General features: G+C 38.9%; 2 protein-coding genes across 3 annotated transcripts in view; one reads left to right on the forward strand and one right to left on the reverse strand.

Annotated features, from left to right (window-relative positions):
* Window positions 1–16,145, reverse strand: part of LOC110834644 (serine/threonine-protein kinase S6KL-like) — a 218,756-nt gene that overhangs the window by 60,310 nt on the left and 142,301 nt on the right. The window contains exon 9 of one of the 2 annotated variants that reach the window (XM_022074058.2): window positions 12,719–12,765. In XM_022074058.2, the coding sequence (XP_021929750.1) occupies window positions 12,719–12,765 (47 nt within the window). Of the gene's footprint in view, window positions 1–11,713; window positions 12,766–16,145 lie in introns of those variants that run through there. The other variant, XM_022074051.2, reaches the window with a different exon arrangement.
* LOC110834626 (uncharacterized) overlaps window positions 1–16,145 on the forward strand; it is a 106,057-nt gene that overhangs the window by 5,275 nt on the left and 84,637 nt on the right. The gene's annotated exons all lie outside the window — the stretch shown is intronic.

The following is a 16,145-nucleotide window of genomic DNA, read 5'->3' on the forward strand; positions in this document are numbered from 1 at the left end:
GGCTGGAAATTATTTATGGTTTCAAACGTGCTGACTAAGAGTTTTCCGAAACAGAAAAACGGTAATACATTTTTTCCGGCCTTAATGCTTTTGAACAAGTTTAATAGGAATAACACTGAGGATGGCAGTCTTCTGAGCGTAACAACCCACAAGACAGCCATCTTCAGACTCGTTAAAACCTCAAATCTTACAAGAATACTGAGATCTGTAAAGGAAAGTTGTTGTCTTGCTGGTTTGTTGGATCTTTGGAGTGTATATGCAACCATTCACGCTCATTTCTGAAGCCACCATAACAAGTTGAATAATACTTCTTGCCAATATTTTCAAAGGGGATTCTGATGTTTCTTATGTATTAATCGGGCCTGTTTGTGATCGTTCAGTATTGATGCTTGCCTAACCAGACATGTACGCACTTCCTGTCTTGTACGTATGACCTAGTGAGAGACGTGACGCTTATGTTTAGCATATTTATCTTTTAATTTCTTTGTATCTCTAGTTCTTCCTTTGAGCTTATTTTATTTCTTTCTTCCTATGCCATTTTGCCCGTAACCAGTGATGCAATCCTCATTATCTCTAATTTCATAATATATCTTTCGCCGGATAATTTCAAACTGAAATACGAAACATCGTGGTGTAACAGCAGATCAGCTGCAGTAATGTCCATGCCAAATTTACGAAACAGAGAAACAGGAGACAAACTAGTGTTTTGCTCTTTTCCGGCCCTGTGCATTGTGGGTACACAGATCAGTGTCCAACGCCGGTCCGAGGAGCCAGCCCCTTTTCGACACGCGCGTTTATATTAAATTACTGTGATGGCAGTTCTTTTTTTTTTTTTAAAACCACCCCCAATGTCTTCTGCTGCTCCCTGAATAAGGGTAGTTTATTAAATTTAAATTTGTATCAAAATCTGAAAATCCCCTCCCAGTTTGGTGATATCTTGTGGTGGCTTCAGATAGCACAGCGGGAGGGCCACATTAACTTTTGGTTTCTGTTGTTGCAAGTCAGAAGACGCCCTACATCAGCCCTTGGCAGTGGACGACAGTGATGGTGAACGGGGAGTAATGTTATCGTGCCTTGTCCACGCCGTAACACCGTCAACCGAGCGGACTGACGTAAGAAACAGATTGATATCTCTTGTTAACGACAACACGATTTAGTTCTGTTTTATCATAGTAATATCGTGGCGTTTTTGTATCTCAGGAAACTTCTGACGCTGTGATCTTTTTAGAATTTAACCGGAACTAGTAAGGCTTTGTGTGAACTGTTCACCTGTGTGCCATTTCAACTGCCTGTATACTGAGAAACTTTTTCAAAGTTTCCTCACCTTAGTTGTACAATAAATTGAACATATCCAACAGCTGTTACGAAGAGAACATTCCATTCAAATAAACGACAAAAGTAGAGAAGCAATGAGAAATGTTCCTTTATATGTTTGTTGATTCAATGTGTTTTTGTAACGTTGTACCGCTGAATCTTTCATTGAATCTGTTCTGCAAATATTAGTTGATGTTTTTTTTTTTTGTATTCTTAATTTTCTGTAAGTATTATCACAAGAGCCCGGCGACCCTGTATTAAATAGACTGAGATGTAGCGTGACTAGCCATGTCTTAAGGTGCCAAAGTGGCCAGACTGTTGTGTTTTGCTTGTTTTAAACACGTTCGTATTATAGATGTATAGAGTTAAAAGTTACTGAATGTTTGGAATATGTGAAAGCACAATAACAAATATTAAATAATTATTTTATTTTGTTAAACGAGGAAGCAAATCTGTGTGTACATATTGGAACTAGTCCACAGTTTCTGTATTATACTTAAAATACAACATTGCGCTGTGAGTTTGTAATATTTAATATTATGGCATTTTTATTGCGACCGATAGCTGCTGCAATCATGCGAGGAACATACGACTTGAGTGAGGTCAGCGCATGTTGGTATGACTGCATATCGCTCCAAACTACGTATTGTTATTACATGATCCTTCGTAGTAGATACCAGGTCTGATGTCTGCATGTTGGCTGGACATAGGGGGTCTCTGAAACCACGTGATACCCAAATATACTGATAATTACCCTCCCTCGCAGATGAGCTGAGTACACCGAGAATAAATTTATCTTACCCCCCACACAGTGACTACAAATATATTGTTATAAAATGTAAATGAAAATGACCAAAATTGGAAAGGTGTCATTGCTCTAAAATCCAGTTATTTAATCGTGTCTCAAATATGATTACAAAAATTAGTTTGTTCAACTTTCACCTTATGCGACGTATAATTAAGAGTGTTTTACTAATCACTATTTAGTCTTTTTTTTAGCTAAACGTCCATAATAAGTAACATTTGAATGTAAAAACTTTCATAATCTGTTGTGATAACCTTTTTACGTTAAAATGACTTCGCACTTTTTATTCAGTTTCTCCATAATAAATCATCGTCTACAAAAAACAGCATGGACATTAGCATTAATACTGAATTCATATGCATGTATTAAGTTATTGTACTGATCATTTGCTTTCATTGTACGAAGACATTGTGCGATGGATTTCTCACGGACCATACCTCGTATCTAGAACCACGCGACGAAAATATTTATGTATTTAAATTCTGTAATGTTATGTGAAATTTTTCGTTATTTAGACAGATGTGAAGATGGCAAACCTTCCTGGCTGAAGTAGCTAGACACGTTCAGATAGGCCATATGCCACTATCAAAATCTGTATAGCAGAAAATTAAACATTTAACGTGTAACAAGTAAAATTTGCCTCTCCTTTCTCAGCTGAGTACTGTACTGTAAATATTAACCATATCAAGACGACTGTCCAAACCGTAAAATGGTCAGCTCAGTCATAGCAAGAAACAATACTCAAAACCAAAATCAAGAAACGCTGCCCTAAAAATTAGTGGAAAAACGTGACTAGACTCCTAATCGATCACATGCTCAAACTTAAGGTAAAACACAAGTGTCTAATTCCGCCACCCTGCCCATGATGAATAATTTGCTTAAAACGTTCTTTTAGGTGTACATTACCATGGGACCATATAGATTCCAGTCTTTTTAAACTGCAGACGGGTGTCTTGAACTGTAAATAAACGTTCGGATAGATTTCTTATAAGTGGTAATATCACACGCATAAATTATTCAATTAGAAAGTAAGGCGATTTATCTCGTTCGTAGCATGGAAGCGGTTAAACGTTTGTGATATTGGTTGACACGACACTGGCCTACGTTCCGTTGGTATAGTTATTATACAACAGCCTAAGGCATCGGGGATGTCATTCCTATAAGTAGTAGTTTTAACTGAAAACTAATTTTCAAGTGATTTCTTTCATACATTACCAGAGCGGAGCCTAATGAGCTCATAAACCATAACCGTTACCACACACCAAAATTCACTCTGCACAACCATTTTCCAGCTGCCATCCACTAACCTTCATCTTCCCCCCCCCCCCCCCCCCCCCCCCCCGACACTGGTGGCCTAGGAAGGAGTAGATATTTATGCATTAGTGATTACAGTGAAAACATAATGATGAAATCCCTTGTCTGTCAGCTTCAACTACGAATGTAATGAACAGATTTAGATTAAATTTGGCATTAGTCACTATCAGCCCGATACAATCGCTAATAATACGAAGATCGAACAGCATGTTAAAACGTTTCTCAAAAGCAATTCATCGCAGTAAAACTGGTACATAACAAAATGCATACATCTATCCTAGAACTTGTTTTCGAAACTTCCCCCCCCCCCCATATGGTTTATGTTTAAGGGACAACGGAAACAAATTATTCATGCCTACTACGCTTCAGTGTGTTATCTCCTATGCTATTAGCTTTGCAATAATATAATTTTATCGGCAATAAATTAACTTCAAGATCACTGAGAAATGCATCAACTTAAAGGACGCATTTGGAAAATAAGTTTATGTGCAGTGGACCTCCATTCTTCCATTAGCATTTACGTATACGTCGCATCCTATCAAATATACATACGTCAACAGAGGAATTCAATCCGGGACCATGTGATCTGTATACTCATCGCCAGAATAGGGACAAACGGAGAGTACATCACAGATTCACCAAAGGGTCTTCGGCTAAACTCCCAAAGGATCCAAACCCTTGCATCTTCCCCTCTTGCTCACGGTCCATGTTATTGTTCCGATCACATCCCACTAAGTCATTTATAGAGACAAGTTTTAATATGCTGCAGAGTCAGGCGACCTCGGTGGCCGCGAAAGTTTTAAGCGATTCGAAAACTGATGAATTTTATTTCCGGTCAGGGCACCAGTCTAAACACCAGCCCCCTTTGTCCTGAGGGGCTTTCGGTGGTCTGATTGTCATCCGAGTAATTCCACCACTGATACTAAGCCCCCCTGTTGCTGACCATCGTCCTATGATCTATGGAAAAATGTCTAGGCTGCTTCGTAAAAGCTGTGTAATAATAACAGAGACACGTGGTTATGACGTAACTAAACCTAGACATAAGCTTAGGGCCGACGCTAGTCTAAATTGCGCCCTAGGTAACCATACATTCCGTCGCCCCGTCATTTAAAACAGCCCAAATTTCTCAACACGTCGTCACAATAACACGAACTTCCTTCACTGTCTGACGAAAATGGCAATTGTTATAACTAAAAAAAATTGTTTCACGAAATATTCCACACGTTCACAAAAATTTATCAGCCAGGCATGCCACTTATATCCTGAATGTACTGCAAATACCAGAATGTTTATTTCCATCACATGGGGGGCACATGTATGTCATCATTACATTCTGTATTTAAATAGATCTTACTGAATAGAATTTTTTTATAACAGCCCTAATTCCAGCAATAACATGCAGATGTCACCAGCGACCTGTAACTACAGTCATATTATTTCTTTATCTATAATCTTTGATAGAATACAAAGCTTTCCAAAAAGTATGTGAAATAATATTATTAACCAAACTTTGTTTTACCGGTTATAATTAGTGAAGTTTATTGTTTATTTACATTCCTATTTTATTTCATTTGAACAAGACCATCTGCAAATAAAAATATCCTCAGTATGGAGCAGGAATCGTCTACCAACAACAAACTTAATGATGGGACTAGTGCTATATGATCAAGCCACACTGTCTTGATGAAAATTTTGCTCGACTAGACTTTCCGGACAATGAAAATGTACCTGCATCTTGACTAATAAAATCAGTGGGACCAACAGCCTAACTTTTATCGGAGGATGACTTTAGCCTGTCTCCTTAAACCAATATTTTTCAGCTTTCCCTGAGTGCTCTGACTATAACAATGAAGCAACAGGAAACGCTGATCTGAAGATGTACAAAGGCTTAGGAGTCGAAACAGCCAGTTTGTTCCGTTCGCATGAAATATTTATGAAAGTGGTGTTTTTCATATTGCATCTAGCTCGTCAAAGGGTTTAAATTATTCAGCATTTCTTATACTGTGACCATAAATCAATCTGTGTATTTCCGACCTACGAACAATGTACGATCTGTCACAAAACGGTACATTTTTATGGGAATTTCAAAATACTTTAGAAGCTTTAATCAATCATGTGATTCTAAAAGAGACGTTTACTTTGAATCTCAAGAGTGGGACGAAATTTCTGACATTTAAAACATAATCCTGCGTACAGCAGTACTTGTGAGCTTTGGTTACATCAATATAACACCTTTACAACAGATTCTGAAAATGTCCACTGCCTTATAGAAGACAAGTATCCTACCGAAAATTTTGTTACCAATCTGTGTTTTGTCTTACTTGGTGCTTTCCTGTCAGGATTTGCATCGCTAAACGCTTCACGAACAGAAGCCAACCATTTCGATACGAAGTAATATTCAAGAATAAACACGCGTTCTGCTCGTGAATTCACAATCTTCGCGGCTGCGCAGATACTGCGGAAATGTTGTGAGCAGCGGCCTAGCAACAAACGTAACCTTGACTCTAGCGCCACGGGGGAGGCTGGGAGAATGTGTTACACGGGAGTGGACCTGCTTCTGATTTCGTATTCGTAGCGTGGGTTGTTGGGTTACGTTCTAAATGGTACACTATTCATTATTCATGAAAACGAGTGGTAGGAACACTTGAGGCTCGAAGTCTGCTGCCTAGCTTGATGCATAAGCCAGAAATTGCTAAGGGTATTTTTGCTGAAATATCGAATAGCTCTTTTTTATGTCGTGGTGTAAAGTTTTTAAGATTTTTTCCCATTAATCATTTTCAGTCGTTATCATTGACATCTTGCAGAAGAAACGTGAAAGAAATGTTGTGAAGTCTCACCCCTGATATGATCCCCAAAATAATAGAATATCAACCCGGAGAAAGGAACTACTAAAGTATGGACCAAGTGAAACAGTTCACTGATCCTAACAGGCCTACTGGAATAAACATTTTTTTAATCACTGCAGCAACGACTAGGAATGTGATGTGGTTGTCGTATTAGTTTTGAAGCTGTACCATTTGAGTCAGGGTCGCTATAAATGGAAATAAAACAAAACAAAACCGTAATTATAGCCTAATAAACGCTGTGCATGAGCTTGATTCTTGTGGCTGTCGATACAAAGCACCAAGCTTATAACGCAAGATACGACGATAGCAAACGCCAGATTACCAGTTTATTAATAAATACTGTTACTAGTGATAAGATAGACACGCTAATGTCGGTATTAGCCTCTAAGAAATTAAAGGTCACTTGGCAAGGTTTTTTTTTTTGCGATTACGTGGCAGGTATACGCCTCGTTACTTCTAGGGCAAGGAGCAGGTTCAGGAAGGAATTGATTTTCTCTCCCTTCAATCGCGAAGTTCGTGTAAAAATTCAATCCGTACCCCCAAAGAAGACACAACACGTCTCCTTTACAAAGACCAATTGGTTAATGTTTAGTGAAATAGTCCCAGTTTATTCTGAGAACTAGGCTTACACAAAACCAATAAATATACTATGTGGGGAAAACTGCAGAGTTATTGAGTGTTAAGTTTGGTACCACTGTGCTATAAAATATCATGGTAACTATTAAAATGTACTGTTGGAAGGACTTTATTGAGTCACTACTCACATGCAGATCAAAATTTCCAGTATGTTCAATACCAAATATCTTAACCAAAACCAAATGGCACTTATAAATAATAAATTTAGTTTCCTTCGTATAAGAAAATACACCGCGTTTCCATTGTCAACATAATCTGGGAAAATACTGTAAGAAAAACAATATTTTTGGAAGCTAATTAAACCAATAAATTCACTTTTCAGACCATATATCAAGTATGTAACTTAAATAATGCGGTAAACATAATTACGACGGGCCTTTGAAGGTCATAGTTGTGAAATGCGCAGGATAAATTAACAATATGGAGGACAGCGACAGACTGGTCATGTATACGTGGGATCGCCAACATTTTTAGATAACGAGCAAGTTAAGTTGTGGGATTTCAGATTCTCAAGGCGACAAGTATGAAGATGTATTCTGGGTTGTTGCGCCGTGTAGACTGGTAGAAGTTTACCGACGTTTCAGAGGTACTTGCTGTCTCCATCATCAGGACACCGTTCAGACTAAATGGAGCAACAACCCAGACAACTTAATTTGTAGCAGACACCGTATGAATCCGACGAAAAAAGTTTCCAATTTAAATAATTATATTACGATTGTGAATTCGTGTCGACTGTACCAACTGGATCAACAGAAAATGTCGCGAGAGTGTGACAAATAATTAGGCATTTAAAAATTTAAAACTCCAGAATGAATTAAAATGAACGTGCTGTTCCATAATTCTCGCTGGCACGTAAAAACGCTGTTAGTGCACCAAGATGCTGGTCGTAAGGTTGGCGATGCTGGTGTATACGACGAAAGGAAAGACAGAAAATCTTAAACCTCTGTGACAAAAATCCGAGGCATGGACCACAGTTTAAGAAATGCTGTTTCGATATCTTGTGAGAACATTCTGCTGTATGCTGTGAATGGTGTAACAACACCACCAATGTAAAGGCTTCAGAATATTAATTTGTCTTATGTTGTGGGCATATTTTATGTGGTATTTGAACGAAAGTTTGCATACCATATCTTTGTTATATACAAACAAAACTGTCGATAAAGGTTATATTCGAAAATAAAATATCAGTTATGAAACAATCAAAATAGACGTTGATATCTATAGCAGTAAATGCAGAGAGCATAGAATGTCTTTTGTTTCATACTTTCGTTTTAACATGGCGTCAAAAGTTTCCCTTATGTTCTGATGCAAGGAAAACTTGAAGGGAAATAGCTCTTACGTAAGAGACGGTACAATGAGTCACGTGATATGCGGTACTAGTTTGTCTTTTGTTAATCGTGAAAAAAAAGTGTGATGAAACATTATTTTACCAAAGATCAGTAAGAATGAGGTACTGTATCGAAGAAAGAATGGCATATGGCGAATGAATGGAACATATTGTTGATTATGAGTGTACTGGAGAGAGAATCTTTTTTTCGTATTTATTTGGTTATAGAGCGAATATGGAAACATCTTGATTGTTATAGAACGTAAATCTGTGTAATTAAGCAAAGACGAATGTTTTCGACAAATTACCAAACTGTGATGATCACATATTGTATAAAACAATTGTTCCCGAGTTAAGAATGTTCGTCTGTAAACAAATATATAAATATATAAATATACATATTACAAAAACTTGCATTAACTCGCAACACGACTTTGTATATAAAATGTATGTCATGTGGTTACATTATACATAAATATATATTGTGTACATATATAAAATATTAGCACATTGAACAGTATAACCGGAAGTCTGCAGTTATTTGGGAGAGATCGTGACCCTCCTTACCAAATCAGATATCCCCTTCTTCCTAATAATGTTCTTGTTCCTCTTAATTATCAATTTCATTGTATTGTAATTCTGTGTAGAATTTCCTATTCTCAGGGCTGTCAAAACAGGACAATTCTTCCCTGACGGACATTTGACTTAACTGATGAGAGACCGATTTGGATAATATCGAATTGAACTGGATCCCAGTTCAATTAGTTTCACACTACTTTGACGTACGGGCAGAACGTCTTGTTGACAGCCTTGATGCTCATCGCATGTGGAATGATGTCTTTGTTTATTGTGAATCTGCATGCATAAATGGACGGTAAGTATTTTATTTATTAGTGTCATTGTGTGTTGAGCAGTGACGGCAGCGGAAACTAAAAATACCCCAAAGAAACGTCTGTGACGATTAAAAAGAGTTTCTTCCTGACAAAAATTTAACCACAGAATAAAACACCTGTCAGCTATAGTGTTACTTCCTGAATACGTTTAGTAGCCTCCTACGTAGTTTCTGCTAATTTATTATTTAAGAATTCCTTGAAATTAAATCTTTTTTTTTCTGATGTCTCCTCGGTAGGTCGTTCATAAATTATCTCAAGGTGGACTTCAAAATACTGAAATGATTTTAAACATGGTGTCAGCAGTTTTTTACTCCATGTCCGACTCCAGAGTCTCTATTACAACAAATTATTCTGTGCTAATCATTAATTAAAAGTTGTAATACAGGTTATTAATTACCTCGAAAATCAGACGCATGACGGAAATGAACACAACATATAATATTAACCACATTAATGGTTACAACATTTATCTAAAACAATATTCAAACTGGGTGAGATTTCAGGCTCTAGTGGCGACGAGCCAAGTAGTCAGGAAGAAGTTTACCGACGTTTCGGAGGTAACTGCTATCGTCATCATTATCGCCTCGATGATAAAAGACCCACCACAAACACAAATCTGTCTAAACGCTGTGTTTTTATTAAAATCAACTGGTTCATGAATGTGCACCTCCTCAATTGCAGAGGTCTTTCAATCACATACAGTGTGTCCCAAAAATATGTAAACACAGCAGCAACTTTGGTGGTCGCTTGTCATTCGGTTGCTCGCCGTTATCAAATATGCCATGATTCGCTAATTCACTAAGTGCCAATGCTGACGTATGTAATGGTTTGCTTTATTAAAATGTTTGTTTCTTTCACTGAATGTGTGTTCGTCTTTTGTTGAACCTATATACAAAGCGTTGAATAAGTGATTGATAAAATACGATGCTCTTATGAATTTTGGGCAAGGATTTTGTGCAGAAAGGAAATGTTTTTCTTCCGTTCGACCATTTTAGAAATATTCTGCATTTCATACTTTACGACCTAGCTCGATCATTACATTGTTTATCGAAGAAATTGCCAATGTTGTAGATTGCTTGGGTTTCCGTCGTCGACCTGTGGTTTAACTGGTTGCGTTCATCTAGGCGAATCGAGTCTACTCGAGCGTATGGCCGCGTTTCTTCGTCCTGTTTAATTCAGCGAGCTACTTTCAATTCTTTGGCGCTGACCCCCCAATTAAAGACAGCAAATAACTGACAACAGATCCGTGTATCCGTTCCAATATTTTTGTCATTCGTTTCAGCTGCGCTTAGTATCAAATTAAGAACAACATGGCTAATTGTGAAGTGACAAACGCTCGTTTGCAGTGTTTCTTTGAGTTTGAATATATGCCCGGTGATGGCCACCGTAAGAGCCAATTTACGTGGTTTTCCTCAGCCGCCAAAGATATTCCGGAACTATGGCTTAAAATAGGCCACGACTGCTTCCATCCGCGTCTTTTTCAAACAATCATCCATTATGCTGTACGCAGTTGAGGAAGTGACTAACCTTCGGATATCAGAAGGAAGGACAAATTCCGAAGATAACCAAAGTGCGATCCGAAATTAGAATTACGTGGTCACCATTGAACTTTAGAATCAGCTGACCGATTTTCACGAAAATTCATATTGTGAACGGTACGCCATAGGATGCCTCCCGAACATGGAAACGACACTAGCGCCAATCTATTCAGAATTTTGAATTTATATATAGCAAAAAATAAATGCAGTTTTTGTTGTGGTAATTTTATTGTAAAACGTAAAACAAAAGTATGGCGGTAATGTGAATTCTTTTGTGACAGCAAAATTAATGTGTCGCTGGAGCCAGGAATGTACAGTTTGGTACAGAAATACGTTTTACACATACATACAAATCATACTTAACATATTGTTTGTAAGCCAAGAATTACAAACATGGTGACTGTCCGAAACACTGCGATTATATCCGACGAATTTAACGCAGATAGAATATAAAGTGTAAAAAGTCCCCCCCCCCCCCCGACATAAATTATTATTTATTCATCTCATATCATAAGTTTTCCTTTCCTTAGAACTTATCTTGAAACAATGGTGAATCAAACCACGCAGGCTTCAAGGTTCAGCTTGTAGCACTTTGCTTATGATGTTATGATGTTGCTAGTATGTCTGTCTTTTGTACAGAATCTACTAAATGTTTCCCTGGTATTCTTTGTGGCCCCAACGATTACCGGTATGACAAAGCATTTCATATTCAACATTCTCTGAATTTATATACTTAGATTCTTGTATTTTACTTTTTATTCAGTCTCCTTTTGTATTACATTCTTATCCGATGCTACATCTATCAACAAATTTTTATAAGATTATTGTCATTTCTGTGACAATTTGTGATTACGATGAGTTTCAGAAAAATGTGATTCAAGTAGGATTTCTTTACATTATCGATCCCACATTTTCCAATTTCAAATATTTCACTTTACACCAACAGTCCCCCCCCCCCCCCCCGCCCGAATACTGATACAGCCGGACATCCTTCTGTAGCCTTTATCCAGACTACAGCCAACATTTTACAGTAGTTCAGGCCTACGTCTACTTATCAATGCCTTCTAACACCTCAGAAATTCCCGCACTAACGTCGGGTGTGAAGGAAGAGTTGGCTGAAGAAATTAACTTCCCTAGTGATCTTCACGAGCAGAACTTCCTTCAGCCCCAGAGTTTTCATCGGTTCTGAAGCAGCCGCTCTGTGACAAAGAGAGGGGTAACCGGGTACAGTTCCGTCTCTGTCCCTCCCGGCACGACATGCTATGTCGTTACCATGACAACAGACTGAGGGCAACAAGACTCATCTTCGTACACTGCACCTCAAATGTTTGTTACTTCATCCTTCTGGAGAGAAATCATGAACATCTGTTCGTCAGGCCACATCCTTTCCAATTCATTAACCTTATCATTCGACGTCATACAGTTCGAGCTTTTGTCAGCGCTGTTAAACGAATCATAAACTCCAAAACAAACAAACTGTCCACATTCCGTTTCTCTAATCGTTATTCGTGTTAATAGGTCGACCGGTGTTATCGATCAATCGAGGTGCTTATCTCCCGAATTTATTACTTTTTTGGCAAGAAAAGTGCTTAAACTTGGAAACACTTATATGTGTTTCAGTCCCAGACACTTCTAGAGCATATACAATGATCCAGTTGTTCCATTAATTGTCATGGTTTATTAACATCCTCGGCATGAATCTAGGCGAAGCGTAAGGTTTCTGAGATTAACGCATTCATTACGTTTAATAAATTAATTAAGAGGAAGATCAACACATTCTGATAGGCACGTGACGGATGAGAGCAGGGGTATGCAAAGTATTCCTATAATGTGAGTCAGATCATATTTTTTTTCCGAGAGAACGGTGTCCGATAAACAAATCTGAGTTACTTTCGTACTGATAAGTGGGAAATATATGGTGTAAATTGGGGAAATGTTTCCAACCGGCATAATACTGGCCGTGGATTAGAGGAACCAATTTAGTGTCATGGGGAGGATCTGGCATATCGCGGCAAGGCATGTGTTGAATACGAGCGATCACGTACCTTCCGACACCTCCATTTGGGTCAGCAGAGTCCACAGCCGACAATATCTGAAACGAATTAAACTGCATATTAAAATAAAATTATAGTCAGTTCCACATCAGAATATTAGATTTACATTCATAACCCTACAACAGCAACGGTACTGCCACATACTAAACAAAATTAAAGCGTAAAGCTCGATCTTAACGGATCACTTCTGACCGCACAATCTTCATGATGGTAAGACCAGGGTCCATGTGTAGTTTCCAGAACACGGTTAAAGGAACTTGCAGCCTTCGCGGCTTCACAAACCAGAATAATCTGAGTAGGATTTGAGGTTCTGACGGCGGTGAGTACGAAGATGGCTGTATTCTGGGTTATCGCCCTGATGATAGAGGCAGCAAGAACCTCTGAAAAGATGGTAAACTTCTACCAGATTACACGGCGCTGCATCCCAGAAGACAGCTGACTTTTGATTAATATCTTTCCAGCGTTACCAGGACCTGATCCTTCTCGCACCGCAGTGGAAAAGTACTCTGTTCTTACGTTGGCCACACTGAATTGGCGTCCACGGTGTAATGCAATTCGTGCGTTTAACACAAGTCTGGTCCAAGTTCGCAGGGGGGGGGGGGAGGAAGTGGTAAGCTTCGACAGCGTACATGGGCAACAAATCTAACCATATAAAACCCAGTGGTAACTATATGTACCACCTGTTTTAACAATCATTAACCTTGCATTTTACCTACAGAGACTGAAGCTACCGCCTTGAAACGCGAAGCTCCAACATCGTCACCAAAAAACCGACTGGACCACAAAACAGGAGCAGTTATAGTACTCAAAGCGTATTTATCGTACACCAGTTTTAATATTATCATTCCAAATACGCGGTTCCCATGACAATTTTCAAATGAAGCTAGACGAACAGAATGATTTACTATTCTTCGTGTCTTAATCACCGCAGCAATATTGGGCGAAGAGTAAAAGTAACGTGATTTTCCCGTGTCACTTTAACTCTCGTAGACCCAAATAATATTTCCATCACTTTGTTCTCAGTTTCAGGCTTATTTTCTCCTCACAGCGACTACGTACTCATTGGTACAAAAAATTCTGAAAATACGCGATGCGTAAGCTTTGATTTTAACAACTTAAATCTTCGGTACTAGCGTAAGAAGGACTTAAACGTAATCTGTATCGACTTAAGACCTTCTTGCTGAACACCAAAGACATGTTTCATCCATCAGACCAGAGGAACTACTTTAGAAAACAGGCAACTCTTCGTTATTAATTATGCAGTAAAACTATCATCATTCATAATACAGTAGCCCGAAGATGACAATCAACTACAGAAACATGTCGCTCTAATTAGTGAATAAGTGGAATAACACCTCTGATGTATCTGTCACAGTTCATTTTGCTATAATAAATTAAATGTTAACATGAGTATTCCTGCTTGTGCAGCTTGGTACGAGGCTCGCACAGCCAGCCACGTTCTGACTTCCTTAGCTTAGAAATGTATTTATTCTAGGCGAGAAGAGGCACACGTCTGACCCAAACAATCTTGAAGTGATTCCAAATATGGAAACAACTATCAACTGTAATTTAATTTGACTTCTGTCAGTCATAAGCTTTATTTGATGGTCATATATGCGTACACTGAGCCTTTTAAGTGGCTAAAACGAGAATGTATTTTGTCAACATCCGACTGGCCTTACAACAGTAGATTTGGATCTGCATAAACGAAAATCAGACTCTCGTAACCCACAGAGTAAAATGGCAGAAGGGCCACAGAACTCACTCAACATTTCTGACGATTAATGTTTTTATTTTATTTATTTAGTGTTCTGTCTGACGACAGGTCCATATGAACAGGATCCTTCCATCCTTTTCTCGGACTGGGACCTGTTCATATACGTTCTTGGCAGATGATCCAGAAGTGGTTTGCCATTGCCTTCTTCTGTGTGTGAATGGAGTAATTGTTGGGATGCCACGGAGGAAAACTCCGTGTTGCCTAGACCACGGTCTTGCCAACACAAGTTATAAATTCGGGCACCGCCGGGAATCGAACCCGAGACCCCAGGATTACAAGGCCAGCGTTCTAACCGCTAGACCACCGTGGCGTCTGATTAATGCTTACTGTACAATAAATCTCAGCAGGTGAAGGCGACGCCAAGTCCTAACCTGGCCGTCAGAATTTGGAATCTGCGTAAAGTTATGTTGCATTGTGCTAATACGTATCTCAACTCAGAATGTTTGCTGACTACAACAGATAAATCTGATAGGGGAAGTGTGTCTTCCTGAAACTTGTGCATTTTGTTACCCGCAACAGAGGACAGTGGCTGATCTGTTCCAAGAAGCTGTTCATTCAGGTAGGAGTGAGTCCTGACAGTATCTGACAAAGCCAGTCTAGCTTCGATTGTCATAAGACACCGAAGTTCCGTCTCCAAGTTGGCAGCCCTGGTTACTTTTCTGCGAACTCTGTTTCGGTAATACAAAGACACTTTGTTTTGTTCTGTTCATTCGTTATTTACGTACGTATCAAAACAGAAAAGCAGATGTGAAGACGTGAACTGACTCCGGATAGGGCGGGGACAACAATGACGACAACGCACATTAAGATTCAGCAACAGAGAATTTCTTGGAACAGTGAAGTACTGACTGCCCAGACAATGAGGACGCAAGCCCGCAGAACCCTTTGAATTTCAAGTTAATCCAAACAGCATTTAAGAATCCAGTCCGTACCGCAAAGAAATCATCACATTCCACCATTACAAAGATCAAACGGTTAATGCTGTTTAGTATATAATCGCTGTTTATTCTAAGATTCACATGAAACCTATAAATATACCCTCTGTGGACCAACGTTTCAGAGGTCATACTGCCTCCGTCATCAGGGCGATGAGTATGAAGATTTCTGTCTTCTGGGTTTTTGCGCTGTGTAGTCTGGTCGATGTTAACCAACGTTTCAGAGGTCATACTGCCTCCGTCATCAGGGCGATGAAGATTTCTGTCTTCTGGGTTGTTGTGCTGTGTAGTCTGGTCGATGTTTACCAACGTTTCAGAGGTCATACTGCCTCCGTCATCAGGGCTACACAGCGCAACAACCCAGAAGACAGAAATTTTCATACTCACCGCCAAATATAATGGTACAGAGTATCCCTTCAGCAGCTGACAGTTGTTCAGCTTGTCAGGAAATCACATTCTTTTATGGAATCCAAAGTTTAATTATGATGTTCACGAAAGCCTGTCACTGCCTCAATAATAACTTATGCCCAATTTTTATGCTTTCATCTATGACTAGGTCTCCCAAGTGGACTTTGCCCGCTAGATTTTCAAACCGAAATTTTGCACAGTTTCTCGTTAAATCAAAGACCAAGTAAAATGTATATCATGAGGAAATTCACAGGATTAAAATGGTTCATGATAGGTTAAAGGAGGTTCTAATGCGATT

This window comes from Zootermopsis nevadensis, unplaced genomic scaffold (assembly GCF_977971745.1).
Source record: "Zootermopsis nevadensis isolate Lab colony 2312 unplaced genomic scaffold, Znev_1.0 Znev_ptg000015l, whole genome shotgun sequence".
Classification (NCBI taxonomy): Eukaryota; Metazoa; Arthropoda; class Insecta; order Blattodea; family Termopsidae; genus Zootermopsis; species Zootermopsis nevadensis.